Here is a 24,095-nt window from a genome sequence, read left to right on the forward strand (position 1 = left end):
TAACGGAGGTACCAAGTCGGGGTGCCAGGCGATCCGTTACATGCTCCTAATAAGTAGTATAGTGCTCTGCCTGGCTTATTAGAAGGTGGTGTGGTACTCCCTAAAGTAACTAACAGTAGAGGGGTGCTACTACCAGGAAGAGAAAGGCTACTATGATGATCTCTCTGAATACCTGACTATGCAACAATGTGCTTGTTTCTATGCTTTCATTGAGATAATAGAGTGCACCAATAAAGTGGTGATTCTGGTTAGAGAGGAAGAAGGATATCATGAAATATCCCAAATATCCCCACCTCCCTGTTAGTGTATGTGTTCATCAAGATTTCCATTGGGAAGTTTTTCTGGAACCTAGCAACACCCCTGCAAATTTATAAGGTCACACTATAAATCTTTTTCAATTGTAATAGATTATGTCATTCTCTCTTTGGAGTTTTTTTTTAATTTTGTTCCTTTGAGATATACACTAAAATAGAAAAATGTGATATAGTCTACCTTAAAATTCAACATGGGCATGTTAAATAATGCTTACACAGTGCCACCTTGTGACTAATTTCATGTATGAGTAAAATTAAGTATATTTATTGAAAATCTACTTTTAAAATATTGAGGAAATATGCATCATCACACGCCTATTAACCCACTGTTTGAATTTCTTACCCCTTTTTGCTTGTTTTGTGTCTTACACCCTTCTTTAGTGTATCTTATAAATCTTTTTGCCCATTATTGTGTCTTACACACCCTTTAATTTATCTTCTCCTCCCCCCTTTTTTAATTTAAAGTTTATTAAGTTGAAAGGTACATACAATGAAAATAATGCAATCTATCTAAGAATGTATAAGTATCAAAAAGCAATAATCAAAAGGTGATACATAAAAAGAGATATTACATAATCATCGAAGAGAGACATCCACATGGAGTATACTACACATTTATATAACAGCATCAACAGAATAACACTAGGCTTGTTATTGCCAAACAGACAGGACCGTGGTAAAGTACCCGGGGTAGCATGGTAAAGTGAGGCCTGTATACCCAAGAGGTACACAGGGTGGATGTGGCATTGCATAGCTTAGGGCAGGAATTTATGCCAGTAGTGCATTGCACCAATGGGACAGTGTAGGATTGCGTAATATGACTTAGCTGGTTAGAGTGTCACAAAGCCTATGATCTAGTTATTGAGAGGTACATCAAGTATCCGTCAGGACCATTTTTTTTTATTGCTATTTGAGACCCTTAGGTCTGATGGCCGAGGCCTATAGGGACTAAGTTAGATGGTTATACACTTTGCTCGTAGGCGGTCCCAGGTGCCTTTAGCAGGGCCGGACTGGGGATACAAAGCAGCCCTGGAAAAAAAAAATCTATGCCAGACCCATAAGTCACTGCACCATGTATCGTCACATGTAATACGTACGGCTATGTGTTGCCACCCTAGATGATTGAGTAATATATAAACACATTATATATATATATATATATATGTGTGTGTGTGTGTGTGTGTGTGTGTGTGTGTGTGTGTTATAGATTACTCAGTCATCTGGGGTGGCAAGACATGCATACATATACGCCTTACATATTATTGATATATATTTATTTTTCTAATATGGTGGGTAGGGGGACTGTGAGGTGTTTAGGAGTTCTGTATAGTGGATAGGGTAGCTGTAGGGGGGCTGTGAGTGGGTAGGGGTTCTGTATGGTGGGTAGGGGGACTGTGAGTGGGTAGGGGAGCTGTAAGGTGGGTAGGGGGACTGTGAGTAGGTAGGAGTTCTGTATGATGGGTAGGGGTTCTGTAAGGTGGGTAGGGGGACTGTAAGGTGGGCTGTGAGGTTGGTAGGGGGCTGTGAGGTGGGTAAGGGGGCTGTAAGGCGGGTAGGGGGGCTGTAAGGGGGCCTGTGAGGTGGGTAGGGGGCCTGTGAGGTGGGTAAGGGGGCCTGTGAGGTGGGTAAGTGGGCCTGTGAGGTGGGTAGGAGGCTTAAAGGGGGTTGTGAGGTGGGTAGGGGGCCTGTGGGGTGGGTAAGGGGGCCTGTGGCTTGTGGGGTAGGTAAGGGGGCATGTGAGGTGGGTAAGGGGGCTTAAAGGGGGTTGTGAGGTGGGAAGGGGGCCTGTGGGGTGGGTAAGGGGGCTGTAAGGTGGGTAAGGGGGCCTGTGACTTCTGGGGTGGGTAAGGTGGCCTGTGAGGTGGGTAAGGGGGCAGTAAGGGGGCTGTAAGGGGGCCTGTGAGGTGGGTAAGGGGGCCTGTGAGGTGGGTAGGGGGCCTGTGGGGTTGGTAAGGTGACCTGTGAGGTGGGTAGGGGGCTGTAAGGTGGGTAAGGAGCTGTAAGGTGGGTAGAAGGCCTGTGAGGTGAGTAAGGGGCCTGTGAGGTGGGTAAGGGGCCTGCGAGGTGGGTAGGGGGACTGTGAGGTGGGTAAGGGGGACTGTGAGGTGGGTAAGGGGGCTGTAAGGTGGGTAAGGGGGCTGTAAGGTGGGTAGGGGGGCTGTAAGGGGGCCTGTGAGGTGGGTAGGGGGCCTGTGAGGTGGGTAAGGGGGCTGTAAGGTGGGTAAGGGGGGTTGTAAGGTGGGTAGGGGGCCTGTGGCTTTTGGGGTGGGTAAGGGGGCCTGTGAGGTGGGTAAGGGGGCTTAAAGGGGGTTGTGAGGTGGGTAAGGTGGGTAAGGGGGCCTGTGGCTTCTGGGGTGGGTAAGGTGGCCTGTGAGGTGGGTAAGGGGGCTGTGAGGTGGGTAGGGGGCCTGTGAGGTGGGTAGGGGGCCTGTGGGGTTTATAAGGTGGCTTGTGAGGTGGGTAGGGGGCTGTAAGGTGGGTAAGGAGCTGTAAGGTGGGTAGAAGGCCTGTGAGGTGGGTAGGAGGCCTGTAAGGTGGGTAGGGGGCCTGTAAGGTGGGTAAGGGGGCCTGTGAGGTGGGTAAGGGGGCCTGTAAGGTGGGTAAGGTGGCCTGTGAGGTGGGTAAGGGGGCTGTAAGGGGGCCTGTGAGGTGGGTAAGGGGGCTTAAAGGGGACTGTGGGGTGGGTAGGGGGCCTGTGGGGTGGGTAGGGGTCCTGTGGGGTGGGTAGGGGGCCTGTGGGGTTGGTAAGGTGGCCTGTGAGGTGGGTAAGGGGGCTGTGAGGTGGGTAAAGGGACTGTGAGGTGGGTAGGGGCTGTAAGGTGGGTAGGGGGGCTGTAAGGGGGCCTGTGAGGTGGGTAGAGGGCCTGTGAGGTGGGTAGGGGGCCTGTAAGGTGGGTAGGGGGCTTGTGGGGTGGGTAAGGAGGCCTGTGAGGTGGGTAAGGGGGCTTAAAGGGGGCTGTGAGGTGGGTAGGTGGCCTGTGGGGTGGGTAGGGGACCTGTTGGGGTGGGTAGGGGGCCTGTTGGGGTGGGTAGGGGGCTGTGATGTGGGTAGGGGGCCTGTTGGGGTGGGTAGGGGGCCTGTTGGGGTGGGTAAGGGGGCTGTAAGGTGGGTAAGGGGGTGGGTAAGGGGGCTGTGAGGTGGGTTAGGCGCCTGTGAGGTGGGTAAGGGGGCAGTAAGGGGGTTGTGAGGTGGCTAGGGGAAGCTGTTAAAAGGTAAATATAGATACCTTTCCTGCTGGTCCGGTGAGCAGCTTTCCAGCATCATCAATGTGTGTGGGGGCGGGGCTTTCGTGCAGGGGCGGAGCTTCCGGGCAGGGGCGTGGCTTTTGGGGGCGGGGCATGCCTGCAACATTGATTTTCCCTGTGCAGGGAGACTGACAGGTCTCTCTGCAGACTGCCTGGCCCCAGCTTGCTGCGGCCCACCGCAAAATTTCCCGGTATCTCGGTGGTCCAGTCCGGCCCTGGCCTTTAGGTGTAATGGTGTTTGGTGGTCCACTCTCACTCGGGAGAGGGAGAGTGTATGTGGACCCCTCTGAGAGAGTAGGTGGCGCATTTGAAATATGAAGGCAGTGTATAAGTTAGAAGGAAGGACACATGGTCATCTAAGGAAGAGAGAGGCGTGAAATAGAGAAGAGGAAGAAGGGGAGCACAGGGTCAGGGAAGGGACAGAACGGGGTGGGGGGGAGGTATGGAAGGTTTAGGTCAAGACGGAGAAAATGTAAGGTGAGGGTCGAAGAGGAAAAGTGGGGAGGCCAGACCTCGGATCCCATCCCACTTCCCCCACCCCCGAGCCAGGCTCCACACTCCTCGGCCACCAGCCGGGCTATGTAGCGTGCGGACATTGTGGGACTAAATTGCAGATTGTGTGAAATAGGGCAATGGAGATACTGCCAGAGCCAGGTCCCTGTGGGAAGACATCCTTCTCCAGAGTGTCATAGTGGTCTTCAGTATCGGGTGTTTACCTGGAAGCCTCCCTGACGTCTCTCTTGGTAACCATGGGAGAAGGGGCAGGGGCACCCTTGTGAAACTCGCCTCCATGGCGATCCAGAGGTTGTCTTTCGGAGCATGTGTCCACTCAGTTATTCTCTGGAGGTGAACAGCTTGTTGATAGTTAGGTCTGGCAGCCCCAGGCCTCCGTGTTGTTTAGGTTTGGTAAGGGTGCTGAAATTCAGCCTCGCTTTCCTGTGTTGCCAGACATAGACATTTGCGGATTTGTAAAAGGAATGTCTTAGGGATGTGGACCAGTAGGGTTTGCAAGAGATACAAGAACCGTTTATTCTCCCAAAACATTCCTTTGCCTTAAACCAAATCTTTATTCTTCCAGTCTAAACGCATGACCTCGTGTCCTAAGTATCGTCCTGTTTGTGAACTGTTTTACTCCCCCCCATTTTATGTCTCTAACATCCCCAGCCCTTTTTGTTTGTCTTACATCCTCACACCCCTTTGTGTGTCTTACTTCCCCTTAACCCCATTGTGTTTTATTTACTTCTCACCATTCATTTTGTCTCAAAACACTGTCTTTTCAGAGAAAATGCAGTATTTACATTATAGCCTAGTGATAACTTCACTAGCCACTCCTCAGATGGCTGTTAGAGATCCTTCCTGGGTCATGGCTGCCTGGGTCATGGCTTCCATTGTAAGACGTCTAACCACTTGAGAACGTTTGGACTTTTGACCCCTAGCTCCCCAAGTTTTCTGTCTGAAATATAGCTCAGGACAGTTTAACTGTAATTTCCATAAGTATAGTGATTTAAGAATACAAACATGGCTTCCACAGACTGTTACACATGCAGCCATTTGCAAACTCATGATCTCACCAGTTCCAGTTCACCTCTGATTGCCCCGCTGTTGTTCTCTCTTTCACCTTGTAAAAGTTCCTTTCCTGGAGACCAACCCATCCTCCAGTTATCTTTTTCTCTCCTTCACCTGTCATTATGGACTTTGATGTTATATTTTTGGACAGTTTAAACTCAAAATTCCTTGTTACATCTTGCTTTATTTATTTGTGTAATAACATAATTCACCAAATGATGTCCACAGGTTGTGCTATTCTTCATAATATGTCCATTTTTAGGTTATTGGCGTGTAACTGTACAGACTGGTTGACCTTCTGGTCATTCTTTCTGAAAGTTCACCTAAAGTAGCAGCACTGTCACTTTTAAGCTTTTTATAGAAATGGAATCTTTATGAAAGACTTTTACCATGTTAGGAATTTCCCTACATACTCATCCATGAGGACCACCATACAAGCAGACATGTCGTCTTGGGGACTTTTTGCATAATATACATAAACACTACAAGTTGCAGAGACATTTAAATTACTAATATAAACTTACAGGGTTACTTCAACCACCATGACCACTTCAAATCACTAAGGAGTCAGTATGTGCAGTGTTTCTGCTTGAATCATGATCAGATAGGCCATTAGCAACTGCTTTCTGAAGATACTCAGACAGACTTATGAGATATTCAAACTAGTAGAGCAGCAAACAATCAAATGTTTATGAAATAGACGCATTACCAACAAGAATGTATGGGCCTTAAAATTCCTGTTTAAATTTTCATTTTTTTAGTAAACATTTTTTTATGAGGACTGTGGCTCAGTGAGGCCTTCATGTTGCTTTTTTAACTTTAATTTTTTTTTGTCTGTAGTCCTAGTTGCTGGCAAGAGAGTAGGTAATTCCAATGTCTTTGCAACTTCTCAAATACCATCAATACTTTGTTGAACGGTAATGATAAGAAGTCAAGTTCGTTCCGAACGCATCTTTACTAATCAGAGCTCATAATTCATTCAAACTACCTCGTAAGCTCTGTCTCCATCCCATGTGTCCGAACCATCCCATAACTCTCCAGTATGTGTATCTTTCACACTGTAGATATTTTCGGAATGTGCAATTGTTTAAGAGACTTCTGACAATGATAAAACTGGATTAGCAGGAATTATGGTCTCTTTCAAAACGTGGCCCCCTCCACTCTGCAATACGAATTGCCACTCTATCTGTAATCAGGGCCGGTGCAAGGATTTTTGACTACACAGGCGAAGATGCATTTTGCCTCCCCCCCCCCAAAAGAAAAATGCATCTTCACCTCTGTGTGCCGTAGCCCCCCTTTTGAATTTCTTACCCCCATTTCTTATCCCCTTTCTTAAATGTCTTACTCCTTTTGCCTCTTTGTGCCTTGAACCCCTTTTAGTGTGTCTCTTGATTTAATGTACATGATGGCATGCAGACAGCACCCATAGTGAGCCTCAAGCAATAGGCAGGAAATCTTGTTAATAATCCATCTCTGTCCTTAGTTTCTAAAGGAGATATGTCAGAGATGGCTATAAATTTCACCCCACACTGGATGATACAAATGTCAAGTTGATGTACCTAGGCCTTGTGGTGAAGTGCTGGAAAGTATCCATTTTACCAAGCAGCATTTCATCAGGGTCCGGCGAGTAAGACGAGGTTTCTGCCACTTCACCCCATCCTTCTTTTCAGGAGACGTCTGGCTTTGGTCTCCAAACAAACTGCCGTCGTTCTCTTTGATGTCATCCTATGAAAGAGAGAAAGAAACAATATAAGATTCTGAAATATTATTTACTAAATTCTTTTTTTTTTATATATTATGTGTAATCTCTATATACTATTTTAATGTATAAATAGAATTGTCATTTTAAATAGAATTGGCTTTTACCAAACATCTTTGAATTCTTTTAACCCCCTTCCCGACCGCGGACGTATCAGATACATTCGACAAAAAAACGGTCCTTAAGGACTAATGGGGCTAATTTGAGGGCTGGAAGCGATCATGATCACTTCTTGCCGCTCTGATGGTATTGCAACAATGTCGACGTATCGTGCAATACCTCTTCTTACTGCCGGCCGCCAGGGTGTTGGCTTCCCCCGTAACTATCACTTACGGGTTGCTCCACGTGGCACCCGGCAGTTAAGCAGAGCATCGGAAGCCATCGGCAGAGGTCAAGGGGTTGAGGCACTCAGTGAAGATAATAAAATAAATAAATAAATAAAAATAAATTAATCAACCAATCTATTACCCCACCCCCCACCATTTCTAAAGGCAGTGCATCATGGGGCTTCTGGGGGTGTCCCCAGCCTGCTTCATAATAGAGTAAATGCAATGGGTGTCTACGTTTCAAATATATACACTTTCATGACAATAAATAAAACTGGGGTACATGATAAGCCCCAAACTAAAGATAGGCCTATCAGAAGAAATACTCTCAATTTTAACTCAAATTACAAGTCATACAATTGTAACTGAACCTTCCCCAAATCCTTGCAAACCTATGCATAGTTGTACTCAGGAGGCCTTGCAGAAAACAACCCGGAGTGTTTTCTTGCAATAACCAACAACAGATTCCTCTAAATCACACACAAATGTGTGTGAAAAAATGAAAATTTAAAAATTACCACCACGCATTTTCTTTAATTATTTGATTAAAAGGATTGCATCAAAGGCATTAAAACACTCCATATACAATATATGCACGCTCATGGCAAGAAAATACATTGGGATATCTAAAAAGGCCCCCAAAAAGAAGATAGGCAAATAATATATGTCAAATTTGAAAAACACATGTCAAAACAGAAGTTTGGAATTGCGCCCCTCAAACAACCTAGCAAACCTATGCATAGGTGGTATCATTGTACTCAGGAGATGTTGCTGAACACATATTGGGGTGTTCTTACCTAACAGGAGCTGAGAATCCATGCCTAAAGTCATAGGCGTGCGCAGCCTGTTGCATTAGGGTGTGTACCCTAAAGCACAAACACACACGTTGCATGTATATGTATTTTTATATACACATACACACACATACATATACATACATACACACACACACATTATATATACATATTAAAATACAAATATACGTAGGTGCAGTGTGGTGTAATTGTGAAGGGTGCAGTGTGTGTAATTGTAAGGGGTACAGTTTGTGTAATTGTGAGGGATTCAGTGTGTGTGGGGTACAGTGTGTATGATTGTGAGGGATGCACTGTGTGGGCGACAGGGGTTAGGAGGGTGGAGGGGCAGCGACAGGGGTTTTGGGGTAGAGGTACAGGAGGTAAGGGGTGGAGGGGCAGTGACAGGAGGTAGCGGGGGTAGACGGTTAGTGACAGGGGTTAGGGGTAGAGGGGTAGTAACAGGTTAGGGGGATAGAGGGGTAGTGACAGGGGATAGGGGGATAGAGGGGTAGTGACAGGGGTTGGGGTAGAGGGGCGGTGACAGGGGGTGGGGGAGTGGAAGGGCAGTAACAGGGGTTAAGGGGGTGGAGAGGCAGTGACATGGGTTAGGGAGGTAGAGGGGCAGTGACAGGGGTTAGGGGGTAGTGACAGGGCATAGAGGGTTAGTGACAGGGGTAAGGGGGGGGTAGTGACAGGGGTTAGGGTGGTAGAGGGGCAGTGACATGGGTTAGGGTGGTGGAGGGGCAGTGAGAGGGGTTAGGGGTAGAGGGGTAGTGACAGGGGTTAGGAGGGTAAAGGGGTAGTGGCAGGGGTTGGGGGGTAGAGGGGCAGTGACAGGGGGTGGGGGAGTGGAGGGGCAGTGACAGGGGGTGGAGGGGCAGTAACAGGGGTTAAGGGGGTGGAGAGGCAGTGACATGGGTTAGGGGGGTAAATGGGCAGTGACAGGGGTCAGGGGGGTAGAGTTGTAGTGACAGGGGTTGGGGTAGAGGGAGGGGTAAGGGGGCAGTGATGGGAGTTAGGGGGTAGTGACAGGGGTTGGGGGGTAGTGACAGGGGTTAGTGGGGTAGAGGGGTAGTGACAGGGGATAGGGGGTAGTGACAGGAGTTAGGGGGGTAGAGGGGCAGTGACAGGGGTTGGGAGGGTGGAGAGGCAGTGACATGGGTTAGGGGGGTAGAGGGGCAGTGACAGGGGTTAGGGGGTAGTGGGGTAGTGACAGGGGTTAGGGGGGTAGTGACAGGGGTTGGGGTAGTGACAGGGGTTGGGGGGTAGAGGGGTAGTGACAGGGGTTAGGGGAGGTAGTGACAGGAGTTAGGGGGGTAGAGGGGCAGTGACAGGGGTTGGGGTGGTGGAGAGGCAGTGACATGGGTTAAGGGGGTAGAGGGGCAGTGACATGGGTTAAGGGGGTAGTGACAGGGGTTAGAGGGGTAGTGACAGGGGTTAGGGGGTTATAGGGGTAGTGACAGGGGTTAGGGAGTTAGAGGGGTAGTGACAGGGGTTAGGGGGGTAGTGACAGGGGTTAGGGGGTTAGAGGGGTAGTGACAGGGGTTAGGGGGGTAGTGACAGGGATTAGGGGGGTAGTGACAAGGGTTAGGGGGGTAATGACAAGGGTTAGGGGGTTAGAGGGGTAGTGACAGGGGTTAGGGGGGTAGTGACAGGGGTTAGGGGGGTAGTGACAGGGGTTAGAGGGGTAGTGACAGGGGTTAGAGGGGTAGTGACAGGGGTTAGGGGTTAAAGGGGTAGTGACAGGGGTTTGGGGGGGTAGAGGGGTAGTGACAGGGGTTAGGGGGGTAGTGACAGGGGTTAGGGGGGTAGATGGGTAGTGACAGGGGGTAGACGGCTAGGGACAGGGGTTATGGGGGGTATGGGGGCAGAGGCAGGGTGGGGGGGCAGTGAGTGACAGGGGACAGAGGGGGGTTTAAATACCTGCCCTGGTGGTCCAGTGGGTGCCCCCTCTCTTCAGTCTGCAGCTCCACCGGGAGTGAGCTGCAGACCACATGGTGAGTCTCGCGATCTCCAGTCAGAGCGTTGCCGCGGCAACGCTCTCACAGGCTGGAGATTGCGAGACACCTCAGTCTGCAGCTCACTCCCGGCGGAGCTACAGACTGAGGCTGGATCTCCATCAGGGCAGATGGACAGGAGGGGCCTCTCACCCGGCGGCATTGTGGGCAAGTCTGCCCAGTCTGCCCAGAGGTAGTGCAGCACGGAGGTGTGATTAGGGTGTGCCCAGGCACACCCGGCACACCCCGTGCGCACGCCTATGCCTAAAGTACAATGTGAGAGAAAAATAACACAAAAAAATGACTACCCAAACGTTTGACAAAGACTGGTAGTTGAAGTAGTTCATGGAAAGTGTTAAAATACCACCATTTAAAAGACCCCAGGGTGTCTACTATTAAAAAATATATGGTTTGATGGGGGTAAATTACACTTGGGGCGGCTTCAAAAATGTCCCAAATAGGATATGGGTGCATGATGGCCAACTGTGAAAATTCCAAGTTGGAAAACTGGAATGCGCACCCTCCAAATAAGGTATTTTAGCCCCCAGAGAACTCGACAGACCTATACATGGGTGGTATCACTGTACTCAGGAGATGTTGCGGAACACATATTGGGGTGTTATGTGGCAGTAACACCTAACAGGAGCTGAGAATCCATGCCTAGAGTAGAATGTGTGTGAAAAATAACACAAAAAAATGACTACCCAAAAGTTTGACAAAGCCTGGTGGTAGAATTAGTGCATGAAAATTGTTAAAATACCACCATTTGAAATACACTAGGGTGTCTACTTTTCAAAAATATATGGTTTGATGGGGGTAAACTATATTGGCCGGCTGTAAACTATAAAATGTAGCGAAAGAAAATACAACATTTTGGCAAGTTGGCTATAATCACAACTTGTCACTTTCAATTTGCTGTGATTTGGAGTTTAGGCAGTAAATCCATGTGCGTTTTTAGTCACCAAACTGGGAATAGTGCAAAATTTGTGTGGGAATTACAAAAGTAAAAAAAATAAATAAAAAAAGTAAGGAAAGAAACAAAGTTGTATGTCCTGTATTTATAATGTCAATTATGTTGTTTCCATGGCAATCACGTTTGGGTAAAGCCCTGTACAGATAATACACTGTGCCCCCCTCAGAAAAGGCAATTCCTCCAATGGAATACATAGGGTCAAATACAAAACTAGGAGCCTCTCATCCTGTAAAGCAAAGTCAACCTTCATTTAAAAAACATGTCATTTAGACTAGGCGGTGTGCATGTTCATTTAATAAATTGTCATGTTTGTGGATGTACAGTAATTTGATATTTTTTTTTATAGGTTAATAGAAATATATATATATATATTGAACATACACTCTGACTCCAGGTGGTTTACATGGTGAGAGGAGCCTTCAATTTTTGTATTTGACCTCAATTTCCCATTATGTTAAAATCTAAAAAAAAGACAAGCATCAGACACTGAGAAAATGTTTTGTGCGCAAAATGTGGCCATAGCTAATCACGACTTCTGTTCTGCCTGGTATCTTCTTCATCTTTTTAAACAAAATGCTATTACAGAATTAATTGGCAGTAGAGAAATCCACCTGAAAAATCGCCTTGCTTTTACATTTGGTAGCAAGAAGCAAGAATGATTCTGTCTGGAGCCTTTGCTATTACGGCATAAAAATGATATAGTCACGTATTAACCACTCATTGATACACCTTAAAAAAAGAATTCCTTGTAATTGGAACCTTTAGGACTGAGTAGCATGACAACTTCTTACTGCTACACAGTGCTTATTCATTAAACAGTGAAATATCACGGACTGGAAACAACATGAGCATTTTAGACTAAATAGCCAATATAAGCTATGACTATAATTAAGTAGGAAATAATAGTTAACATAGCCATTTGGTCTACACTTTAACTATTCCAGTTTCAATTTCAGGTATATTTAAGAAGCACCTTTTATGGTATATTTAGTAATCAGGAATTGGATTTAGGTCCTAAATCAGGACTGTCATCCTTAAATAGGAACACTTGGGAGTTATTAATTTGACTAGAGAATTATCCTATAACCCCAGAGTAATTCCTGGTGACTGGCATGTAACAGCCAAGTATACACGTTTCAGTTTTAGTAGCTGTCTTTAAGAAACCGGTTTCTATATAGCGAATCAGTTATATACCTTTGCATATATTATATAGAAAACAACATAGAACAAGTTCAATGCACCACAAATTGACTCTTTGTCTTTTTATATGCGTCCACAATAAACTGCAATATGATGTGCACAGCACCCTCTAGTGGAAACAGTCAGCCTAGCAAAGTGAAAAATGCAAACTATAGTACTGGTGTACAGCATCCACACACTGAGAGGCATGTATCAGTACAGTGTTAAAAAATACACTAACAGGTAATTATTTATACATTCAGCAGTACTTATTTCTACTTAAGCAGTACATTCCATTAATTCTCTCATATATTCACAAATTAAAAGCATTTCAATACGTTTTAGCGATTGTTATCGTGCAAATTCTTATTCGCTATTTAACACAGTAATGCAATTATTTTTACAATCTTCATTTTGGATGCAAAGAAAATGAAATAGAATGTTGATTCCCCCCCCCCCCCCCCCCCCCCCTGCACATTGTTTATTTTTACTTTTTCAGTTTCGGCTGGAAATTGTACATGCTTCTATCATCCTGTAAATGTTAACATTTTATGCTGTACATGTCGCGTCTTAATACATAGATTGTAACATACATAGACACCCACAGAATTAGTATTTTTTTTTTCGGTTTCCAAAGGAAATGCTTTTAAATGAACCAATGGCATACTTGGCAAAATTGTGAAGTATGAAGTGAGGAGGCATTTGTTGATCAAGTTGAGTAGGGAGCCGTTCAGGGCAGCTAATCAGAATTGCCCATATGTAGAATGCTGCTAACAAGCTCTTGTATGGGTGGGAATGGCCTAGATATGTATCATATGGTGCAAGTGGATTTAACAACATGCTCATCCTATGCTCTATGGACACATTTTCACTGGAGTGCCCAGTAGCTGAACAACACAGAATTTTTTTTTAACCAGAGTGCTCTCGGCCCCAGGATCATCAATCAGGGCGCTTTTTTGAGGGCTAACAGAGGGGGTGGCAAGGCATCGAATGACACCCTGGACTTGGGGGAGCTCCACGCAGGGGCGGACTGACCACTCGGGCAATTCGGTCACTGACCGAGGGCCTGTGGCAGTCAGGGGCCCGGATGCATAGACAGGTCCTTGGATCTCCCATCTAGCCCAGCATTAATTCTTGTGCCTGCCTGTGGGGAGTCTGCAACTATCGCAAAATATCACCTCCTAACTACCTCCGCAGTGTGAGACCTGGCAGCACGCGTGTTCCCCCTCTCAGGGCTCCTCACTCTCCCAGCGCTGTGCAGGCACTCTGTGTTGAGCGAGAGGAAGGGAAAGCATGTGACATCACATCCTCTGCTCTCATTCCACACATGCAGAGCAGCCTTAACACAGCTACAAGAGGAGCAGCACCTGGGAGACAGAGAGAGGGAGAGCTGAATGCATGCAGCCAACCAAGAGGATACAGACACAAAAGGTGGGTTGGGGTGAAATAGGACATAGATATGTGGGTCTGTGGGTGTAAATAGGGTGAGGTGGGACATAGATATGTGGGTCTGTGGGTGTAAATAGGGTGGCATAGGACATAGATATGTGGGTCTGTGGGTGTAAATAGGGTGGCATAGGACATAGATATGTGGTTCTGTGGGTGTAAATAGGGTGAGGTGGGACATAGATACGTGGGTCTGTGGGTGTAAATAGGGTGGCATAGGACATAGATATGTGGGTCTGTGGGTGTAAATAGGGTGAGGTGGGAGAGATAAATGTGGGTCTGTGGGTGTAAATAGGGTGAGGTGGGAGAGATAAATGTGGGTCTGTGGGTGTAAATAGGGTGAGGTGGGAGAGATAAATGTGGGTGTAAATAGGGTGAGGTAGGAGAGATAAATGTGGGTCTGTGGGTGTAGATAGGATGAGGTGGGAGAGATAAATGTGGATTTAAATAGGGTGAGGTAGGAGAGATAAATGTGGGTCTGTGGGTGTAAATAGGGTGAGGTGGGGCATATATATGTGGGTCTGTGGGTGTAAATAGGGTGAGGTAGGAGAGAGAAATGTGGGTCTGTGGGTGTAAATAGGGTGAGGTGGGACATAAATAGGTTGAGGTGGGAGAGAGAAAGGTGGGTCTGTGGGTGTAAATAGGGTGAGGTAGGAGAGAGAAATGTGGGTCTGTGGGTGTACAATTGGGATGAGTGTAAGGTGTCAGAAAAAAAGAGAGGAGAGACAGATCACACATTAGGGAAGATAGAGAGTCAGAGACACACAATGAATATAAAATCGTATTTAAAAGAAAGAAATTGCATGCAAACACACCACTGAAGTCATGCACATGGTGACACACTGCTTATTTGTTTTTACAGACTGATAATCTACAGGCATATAGTTTTGCATTCACACACACATACTGACACTCCTCACAAATAGAGTACTACAGTCACACACTGATACTGACTGCTCAAATAAATACATGAACATTCTGAACATTAATACACACAAACATTCACACACCAACAATCCTCTTAATTTACACACACAGCTTCTTCCACACAAATACATTTGAGATCCCTACATATACATAGACACAAACACTACACACAAGTGCACCCACTCCACACTGACACTTCATACAAATATACTCCTGCATTCACACAACTAATTTGAATACTAATATACCCCTGCATCCACGTGCCATAATTCCCTATGAATCATGGCTGTCAAACTTGGGGAGCCGCATGCGGCCCACAACTAATATGTTTGCAGCCCGCGGCGAGGTTGTGCTGAGTGTAAGCTCTCCCTGCTCAGCTTCCCGGAGTGACGTCGGGAGCCGGAATGTGACGTCACATTCCAGCTCCCGGCATCACTCTGCGGCGCGCGAGGGAGCTGAGCAGGGAGAGCTCAATATCAATGCTCCCTTGCTGCCTGTTTGCCCCGCGCTTGCCTGAATGTACACCTGCCCAGAAGTCCCACTAGACCCCAGGTAGGAAATCCACCCAGCTCTCCCAAAGTTAGGGAGCTATAATAATAATATAATAATAATAAAATAATAAAAAGTGTTGGGGGGAAATGTGTGTATTGGTGTATGGCTGCCTATTTGTGTGTGGCTGTGTGTATTCCTGTCTGTGCGTGTGCATGGCTGTCTGTGTGTATGTGTATATGGCTGTATGTCTGTGTGTATTGCTGTATGTGTGTGTATTGCTGTATATATGGCTGTCTGTGAGTGTATATATGGATGTGTGTGTGTCTCTGTCAGTGAGTCTGTCTGTGTGTGTGTGTGTCAGTGTGTGTCTGTGAGGAAGCCTGTGTGTCTGAGTGATTGTGTGTGTCTGTCAGTGAATGTGTGTGTCTGTGAGTGCATTTGTGTGTTTGAGTGAATCTGTGTGTCTGTGTATGTCTGTTAGTGAGTGTGTCTCAGTGAGATTGAGTGAGAACAGGGGCAGGGGTAGACAGAGGGACTAGGATTTAGTAGACAAAGGGGTCTGGGATTTAGTAGACGAGGGTGTACTGGGATTTAGTAGACGAGGGGGTACTAAGATTTAGTAGACGAGGGGGTACTAAGGTTTAGTAGACGAGGGGGGGACTGGGATTTAGTAGAAGGGATCGCTGTTTGTTTTTTTAATAGTGTACTTTTCAAAATAAACCTACGTTTCTATGAAAATGTACATTTTTGTTTTTTAGCGGCCCACTTAAACTTAAACCTTGTTTATTTGGCCCTTGCTAGCCTTTTAGTTTGACATGCTTGCTATAAATAAACTCTTGAATTCACAGATATGTTTTACATTCTAATAAACTTCCTGTTTTCATACACAAACACTACATGCTCCTGCATTTTATACTCTCTGGGTTTCACATATATCAGCATTACACAAATACATACTTTGACTCATACAATTGTACTTTGATACTACATAAATATTCTTGCAGTAGACATAATTCATCCCTCCATTTACACACAGTTTTTCACTAAACTCAAATATATCCTTGAAATCACACCTATTGATATTCTACAAACACACATGCATTCATACTGGCACAATAAACAGAAACGACCATTCACAATGATTTTAAATGCTCAATGCAAACATGCATTGATAATCATATGCATCAAAAGTAATACACAACATTATATGAAAGTTATATTTAAAATTAATCAAATACATATGTACTTTCAGGACCTAATTTTGCCCGGGGGCCCAAATGGCTGTCAGTCCGTCCCTGGCTCCACGTACCCACAGTGTTTTTCGGTGGCCGGGGAACTCTACCAAGCATTCTGGAGCTCCGTGCCAGATCAGAGGCTGGCCGCGTCCCACTGCACTTTGGACTTCCATCTAAATTGCTTTTTAAACAGAATGGGTGCTCCATAAAGTCCTTTGCAGGTATATATATGTAGGGGTGCTCGGTTATATTGTATATGTATTAGAGTGTTTTTTGTATTGCACTTCTTGTGTCCAGGAGATAATTAGTTTAAAAGAGAGCCGACTCAATTATCTCCCAGACACACAGGCGCCTCTGGCGGGCTTGTGTTACAATGAATGGAGACCCCATGCTGGGAGTCTGGGTATAAATTCTTGTGCTTTTCTCAAAACATCAGTTCATCTTCACCCTTCACTAAGTCTTGGCTAGTGCTTGGGTGAGACAGCAATACTTTCATGATTGGCACCGTGACATTCAGACAGACAGGCGTAGCCATTCCACAGGTACCAAAAAGGATTTGAACTCTGAACTCTTGCTGCCTTAGTCCTGCTGTCTTGTCTCTGAGCCACAATTCAGTTCATGTTTCTGCCTGATATCCTATCCTGCCATGTCTGGAGCACTAGGGGTGTGGATTTTACCTGGGGCTGCATCTATCAATCTCAGCCCACCTGAAGCTGATGCCCATTTAGCCAGGTATAAGACACTGCCTCTCCTTGAGGGCAGTGTCAGTTCATTGACTCTGGTTTCTGCTCGTGATCCAGTGTTCTCCAGTCGGCTCCTGACCTTGGCTTATTCTTATCGTGTGTCCTGACCTCTGGCATCCTCTGACTTTGGCTTACCCTCGTTCATCCTGACTTCTGGCACCCTCTGACTTTTGGCTTATCCTCGAAAATTCTCCTGATTGTGTCCTTACCTGTACTGCGACTTGGAGCAATATCCTGCACAGCCCCCGTGCACAGACTCACAGGCCACGTGGTTCCTTATCTGGTCACCTTGGTCTGTGTTTATTTGCAAGGGTGAGTGTATATCTCTGTATACCGGACTACCAACTAAGGTAAGCCCTGACAGGTACATTCTGCAGGAGAGCTTAATCACTCTAAATCTTTTACGCTAAGGGAAAGGACAACCTAGGTGGGAGTAACTTAGCTACTTGTGGGTATACCACCACAGAAAGCTACTTACAAGCTGCCCTATCTTTATTCATATAAGTCTACTATGTTTTAGCTGGTTTTCTCACTCTGCATTGGGTTTATCTTCATGGTATGAGTATTTACTAATTATAGAAGAAAAGGGGGTGGGTGAAGAGTGGATTGAGTAACTGTAGGTGGAAAGGGAGGTGTTAGGTAGGAATGGGTAAAGTGTCTGGAACACTTATCTGGCTTACTCCTATGTGATTTAACACTAGGCTATTGCTGTTATTTTCTTTTCCCTATGGTGTTCATTGGCAAGATGTCACTTCTTGCCTTGGTCTTTTAGAAATATAGTATACCCATGGGAACCACAGTCTGGAGTGTTTTTCAGATAAGCCCTGTAGATATTCCCTCATGGCCTCTGATGCTTCAGTTTCAGCCAACCAACCGAGTGGATCAAACCAGACAACATGTTAAACTTAACAAATAGTTTAACATCTAAATTCAGAAGGGAGATGCATCTCTAGCTGGCAAGTAATTCAAGATCTTTACCCTCTTTGGGCAGTATGGTAACATGGACCAAAAGAGAATCTGGGTGAAAAGCTCCTCCCTCCACAATGGAGATCATGGCTACTATGATTCGGAGCAGTACGAGATTCTGGAAGTTTTTGTAGCACAAGAGTGTGAACCCGTCAGGAGACTTACAATTTTTTGCTGCTTTGACTTGAGCTGCTATCTCCTCTAGGGTTTCCACCATGTCCATGTGTAGTGTTTCTGAGACTTTATCTCGGAAGTAGTTCTTAACTCGGTCAAGGTTTTTGGCTTCAGGAGCACTCCTATGTATGTTATAGAGAGTGGAATAATATGTGTGTAACTCTGCTACAATTGATTCCAGGAAGGGAGTTGATCTACCCGAAGCTTGGTTTATGCAGTGAATTTGTATAATTTTCCGCTTCTCCCTAAGCATTCGTGCTATTAATCCTCTGGAGCGTTGCAGGGTGCAATGAAACCTGTGGATGAGGAGTCGAGTCAACTATCTGCAAGCTTCCAAGTGTTCCCTGTATGTAGCTTTAATTTGCAATTGTGTGTGCAACAACTCCAGGTCTCATATTTTCTTAGTGACGTCTGTCACTTGGATTTGGCGTTTTTTTTTTATTTATTCAATCCCCAATTCAATAAACTTACCTCTGATTAAACATCTGTGTGCTTCCATTAGTAAGGGGAGCAAAATATTGCTGTAAAGCATTAGACATTTGAGTAATAACCTCTGGGTCGTCCAGCAAGGTCTTGTTTAGCTCCCATGACCAATCTGGGGATCGGAACATGCTTAGGCCATTTAAATTGTTACTGGATTGTGGTCAGAACACAAAATCGGTTCTATTTCTGCCAACATGAGGTCACCTAGTCTATCCTGTTGCATAAATATGTAGTCGATTCTGGAGTATCTGTTATAAAGGGTGGAGTAGAAGGTATAGTGTCTACTGTTAGGGTGAAAATTCCACCAGCCTCAGACGGATGAGTGCCCTCCTAATTCTCTTAAAACTTTGTTGTGGGTGACTACTCTGAACTGTAGGTGCATCTAAAGAAACATTAAGGTCTCCCCGAGGATTAGAATGCCTTCAGTGATATTGGCTAGTTCACAAAGAACCTTTAACCCCTTAAGGACCAAACTTCTGGAATAAAATGGGATCATGACATGCCACACACGTCATGTGTCCTTAAGGGGTTAAGATAACATTGGTTTAACCTGTATTAAGGGCATATAATTGCATGATTTTGCTATTACATGACGAAAAGTCATGATTTTATTAAAGACACGGAGGCGAGTATTGCATATCCCTTTCTTTACTGTTGACAAATAGCAGCAAAGGAAACATACAGAATGAAAAAAGAATGAACATGTGATAACGTAGGCCCCTCCCCCTCAGGTCCCAGTATAACAGGCAGCACTTCCCTTCCATTTCCCTCTTTCTGCAGATGCGACCAAAGAACAATGTCCATAACTAGAGTAATGCGAGAATAAAGTCCCAAGGAATAACAGAAAAAACCGAGGAGGTATAACATCACAAACTGGGAAGTGTGGCCGTAGAATTCATAGGACCGATGGAGGACAGCAGGAGGAGACCAATAAACCGGACCCTTGCTAGACGTCTTGCCAGATTAAGCTGTGGAGACATAAAGGACAGGAGCCAACAGGTTAAAGTCGATACTTGTAACTAGTACAAGGTTACACCAGTGGGAACAAAGACCCTTGTATATACAATCCCACAAAACAATCAATGTTAACATATCCAGTAATATTGAAAACAACAATTATAAGGACGGCCCCACTTACCGTCCCAAACTATAACATAGGTGTATCGTGGTATGAGTAATATGGGTGGGGAGATATATACTTACCAGCGAGAGAGTAACAAAAAAGGGTGGGGCAATACTCGCCTCCGTGTCTTTAATAAAATCATGACTTTTCGTCATGTAATAGCAAAATCATGCAATTTTATAACAAGACACGGAGGCTCATATTGCAAGTTTAAAGCTGATCCATTATTACAGCGAATGTGTGTGGGGCCGGCCGAAAGTAGAATTCTCGGAAGGTAGATTCCCTAGACCAATCAGCTGTTCTCATAATGTCTTCCAGGCGGGCGCCCGCAGACATCATAGAAGAGGCCGAAGCCCCTCGTACTGAGTGGGCGCCGAACACTGTAGTGTCAATGCCCGCTTGGGCCAGCAGCCATTTCACCCAGCGTGATAAGGTAGTGCTGGAAACTGGGTGAAAAGGGGGGCGGAAAGATAAGAACAACTGACGGGAGGCAGTAGATCGGTGTGGTTCGGTGCGAGATTCGTATTCACGAAGGCAGGTCACTGGGCATAGCGAAGGAGAGGCAGGGAAACTAGGGTAGGATACCGCCTTGATGGAAGTCTTAGTGCGTCTGCTGATGTTAAAAGTTACCCCGTCCGGGGTGTATGACTTGGCATCGACATCCAGTGCACTGACATCCGAGACTCTCTTGCATGAGATGAGACAGAGCAGGCACACCAATTTGGCCGACAGCTGTTTGAGGGAGAGTCCTGCGTTAGCGGGCCAGGATGAGAGGAAAGTCAATACAACTGAAACATCCCAGGTCGTGGAGTAGCGGGGCCTGGGTGGCCTTGAAAATCTAGAGCCCTTGACGAGTCGGCACACTAGAGGGTGTTGTCCCGCGGGGCGGCCCTCGAAGCCTTGGTGAATCGCCGAGATAGCGGAACGGTAAAGGTTAATGGTCCTGTAAGCCTTACCGGCTTCGAAGAGAGACGTCAGGAACTGCAGGATCGTTGTTACAGGGGCCGAAACGGGATCCTCGTTCCGAGCCATGCACCAGCTAGCCCAAGCTCGCCAAGCTGACCCATATGCCCGTCTAGTGCCGGGAGCCCATGCTGCCGCCAATAAGAGTCTAGTTGCGTCCGAAACTCCTTGGATTTCCCAGGGTCCCCGGAGATTCGCCACGCCAGAAGTGGGAGAGAGCCCTCCAGCCGGAGGGGATGATAGCGACCCGTCGGGTCTTGTAGCAGGTCGTGGCGATCCGGCAGGAGTCGAGGGTAGTCCAACGTCATCTCGAGTATTTGGGGGAACCAAGACTGCGTCTCCCAGAATGGGGTGACCATGACTAGCTCCGCCCGGTGTTTGCGGGTCTGCAGGAGTGAGCGAGGGATCATGGAAAATGGGGGAAAGGCATAGAGGAGGCCTCCCTTCCACTCTTGTAGGAAGGCATCCGCTGCCTCCGCCATTGGGTCCGGCCTCCAGCTGAAGAAGCGTGGGAGTTGAGTATTGAGCCGGGAGGCGAAAAGGTCTATGGTAAATGGCCCCCAAAGAGATGATATGTTGGAGAACACCTTCCTGGCTAATCTCCAGTCGCTGGTGTCTGAAAGATAACGTGAACCCCAGTCCGCTTGGACGTTGTGCAGGCCAGGTAAGTACTCTGCGTAGACCATCAGGTTCCGCTCCAGGCAGAATTCCCAAAAATCTTTCGCCAACCTGGCCAGGACCGCCGACTGTGTACCACCCAGGTGGTTGACATATCTCACCGCCGAAACATTGTCCATGCGGAGCCGAATACATGATAGGGCACGGTCCTTGGCGAAGCTGCGGATGGCGAAGGAGCCTGCCAGAAGCTCCAGGGCATTGATATGTAGTCGGGTTTCGGACTCCGACCACCGGCCCCCAGTTGAGATGCCCTCGCAGTGGGCTCCCCAACCGTGTAGACTCGCATCCGAGTCGATCGTGAATTCCGGCGTTAAGCCGAAGATGGCTTTGCCATTCCACGCAGACAGGTTGAGAATCCACCATCGCAACTCGTCTTTCGTCTCGTTGTCCAGGGAGACTAGGTCTGCGTAGGATGCCCCGGCTCTTAGGTGAGCGATTTTTAGGCGCTGTAGCGCTCGGTAGTGGAGTGGGCCTGGGAACACGGCCTGGATTGAAGAGGCCAGTAGGCCTATGAGGCGTGCCAATTGGCGTAAGGTGAGCTGGGGTCGGATAAGGGCCCTGCGCAATTCTTTGCGGATGGAACGAATCTTGGATATCGGGAGACTCAGCGTCGCTGCCCCCGAATCCACTTGGAAACCTAGGAATTCCAAGCGGGTGGCGGGGGTCAGGCATGACTTCTCCCAGTTGATTATGAAACCTAAGCGTGACAGGAGGTTTATGGCTAGTCGTAGGTGTGAGAGGAGGGTGGAGCGCTCCTGAGCCATGAGTAGAATATCGTCTAGGTAGACGATTAGTCGAACTCCTCGACTGCGTAGCCAGGCCATAACGGGCCGTAGAAGTTTTGTGAAACACCACGGGGCTGAGGATAGGCCAAAGGGCAGACAGGTGAATCGCCATATTTCGTGTCGCCAGTAAAAGCGTAGGAGGTCCCGAGAGGCCTCCGCTATTGGCACTGTCAGGTACGCGTCTTTTAGGTCTAGTTTCGCTAGCCAGTCTCCGTGGAGGAGGAGATCCCTTAGCAGGTGAATACCCTCCATCTTGAAATGGCGGTACCTGACTACGGCATTGAGGGGGCGCAAATTTATGACTGGCCTCGATTGGCCGCCTTTCTTTTCCACTAGGAAGATATTGCTTATTACGCCCGCAGGGCTGGGGGGTGCTAGTTCGATAGCCCCTTTGAACTGGAGGGATGAAAGTTCTTCGTCGATCCGACCGCGATCCTGGATGGAAAAGCGGATCGGTCGAGGAGGGGGAATGTGTGTAGGGCGGCAGGTGAGTTCTATATGGAAGCCCTGAATAGTGGCCAGTACCCAGGGATCTGAAGTGATTTGTGACCAGGCTGGGAAAAAATGTTGGAGTCTGCCCCCTATGTAACCCGGAGAAGAAATGTGTGGTAGAAGGCAACTCACCGTATGGTCGTCTGGAGTTTGGGTTACTCCGAAGGCCTCTGGATCGCCATTGACGTCCACGGGATGGAAAAAACATGGGGCGGGAGGTCTCCTGGTATTGGTGATACTGTTGAAAGGAGCCTCTTCCCGTGCCACGGGATTGGGGATAGTTGCGGCCGGACAGACGGCTCCTGCTTCTGCCGGCCCTGGTAGAGACCCGCCCCTGGAATACTCGCCTCATGGAGGCCTGGGCCTTGTCTAGAGCCGTGAATGCCCCCACATAACGCCCCAAGTCTTTGATGAAGGAGTCTCCGAAGAGGAGTCCTTGGGCGTCTTTGCCCGCCTCCGTAAGGGCGAGGTTGGCTAGTTTTGGCTCAATTTTGAACAATATGGCTTTACGCCTTTCAATAGACAGGGAGGTATTTACGCTCCCAGCAATACAAATTGCTCTCTGGACCCAACCTCTAAGGTCTTCAGGGTCGACCATGCGGTTCTCCGCTCTGGCGTCTTCCGCCAAGTCAAATAATTTGGCCAAAGGCCCGAATATGTCCAGGTGCTTGTCCTGGCAGGACTTCAGAGCGGACTCTAGTCCTTTACGGGGGTTCCAGCCCAGTTTAGTGAGGAACTGGGTCATTTTTGGATCAACCTCTGGGGTGTCACACACCTTGTTAGGCACCAGAGGCCTAGGACACTCCGCCCTCAATTTGTTGCGGGCCGCCTTGCTTAAGGGTTTTCTGACCCAATTTTCCAGATATGTGGCAACGTGGTCGGCTGGGAGCCACTCCGCCGACCTCGGATGATGAAGGTCATCCGGATCGAAGAGTGGGACCCCCGAAGGATCCACGAGGGATGGCCCCGCAGCCGCAGGGTTCCTGGTCCCCGTCTCGCCTCCGGGCATCTCTGCCTGAGCAGAGGAAAGGAGGTCGAGAGCGCCATCGGCGGAATCCGCATCAGAGTCGGAATCTGACTCATTCATAGCCTCCTCATTTGACCCGATTTCTGAGTCGGTGCCGCTCTCAATCTGTGCTCTAGCACATTTCCAAAGCCGCGCCCGTTCTGCCTGGCGCGGAAAGGCTCTTTTGCGTGGATGGGACACGCTTTCTGGGGCGACCGAAGGTACGCCAGTCATGGTGTTTCTGGAGGCAGAGGAGTGTTTAGATTTACGGGCAGCCTTTTTGAAGTCCCCTTTAGATACCTCTCCCTGGGGTGTCGAGGTGCCCGAGAGTTGCTCGTCTGAAGGACGGGGCAAGAGGGCTTGTGAAATGGTGTGGGAGAGGGTGGAGGACATAGACCCCATAGCAGCCATAATGGCGTCTGTCACCG

At 47.4% G+C, this 24,095-nt stretch overlaps 1 protein-coding gene across 1 annotated transcript in view; it reads right to left on the bottom strand.

The window, feature by feature from the left end:
• Nucleotides 1-24,095, bottom strand: part of KCNIP3 (potassium voltage-gated channel interacting protein 3) — a 156,708-nt gene that overhangs the window by 98,731 nt on the left and 33,882 nt on the right. Inside the window, exon 2 of the mRNA XM_063445569.1 lies at nt 6,686-6,851. Coding sequence (XP_063301639.1) covers nt 6,686-6,851 — 166 coding nt within the window. The remainder of the gene's footprint in view (nt 1-6,685; nt 6,852-24,095) is intronic.

The sequence above is a fragment of the Pelobates fuscus genome, chromosome 3 (assembly GCF_036172605.1).
Source record: "Pelobates fuscus isolate aPelFus1 chromosome 3, aPelFus1.pri, whole genome shotgun sequence".
Taxonomy (NCBI): domain Eukaryota; kingdom Metazoa; phylum Chordata; class Amphibia; order Anura; family Pelobatidae; genus Pelobates; species Pelobates fuscus.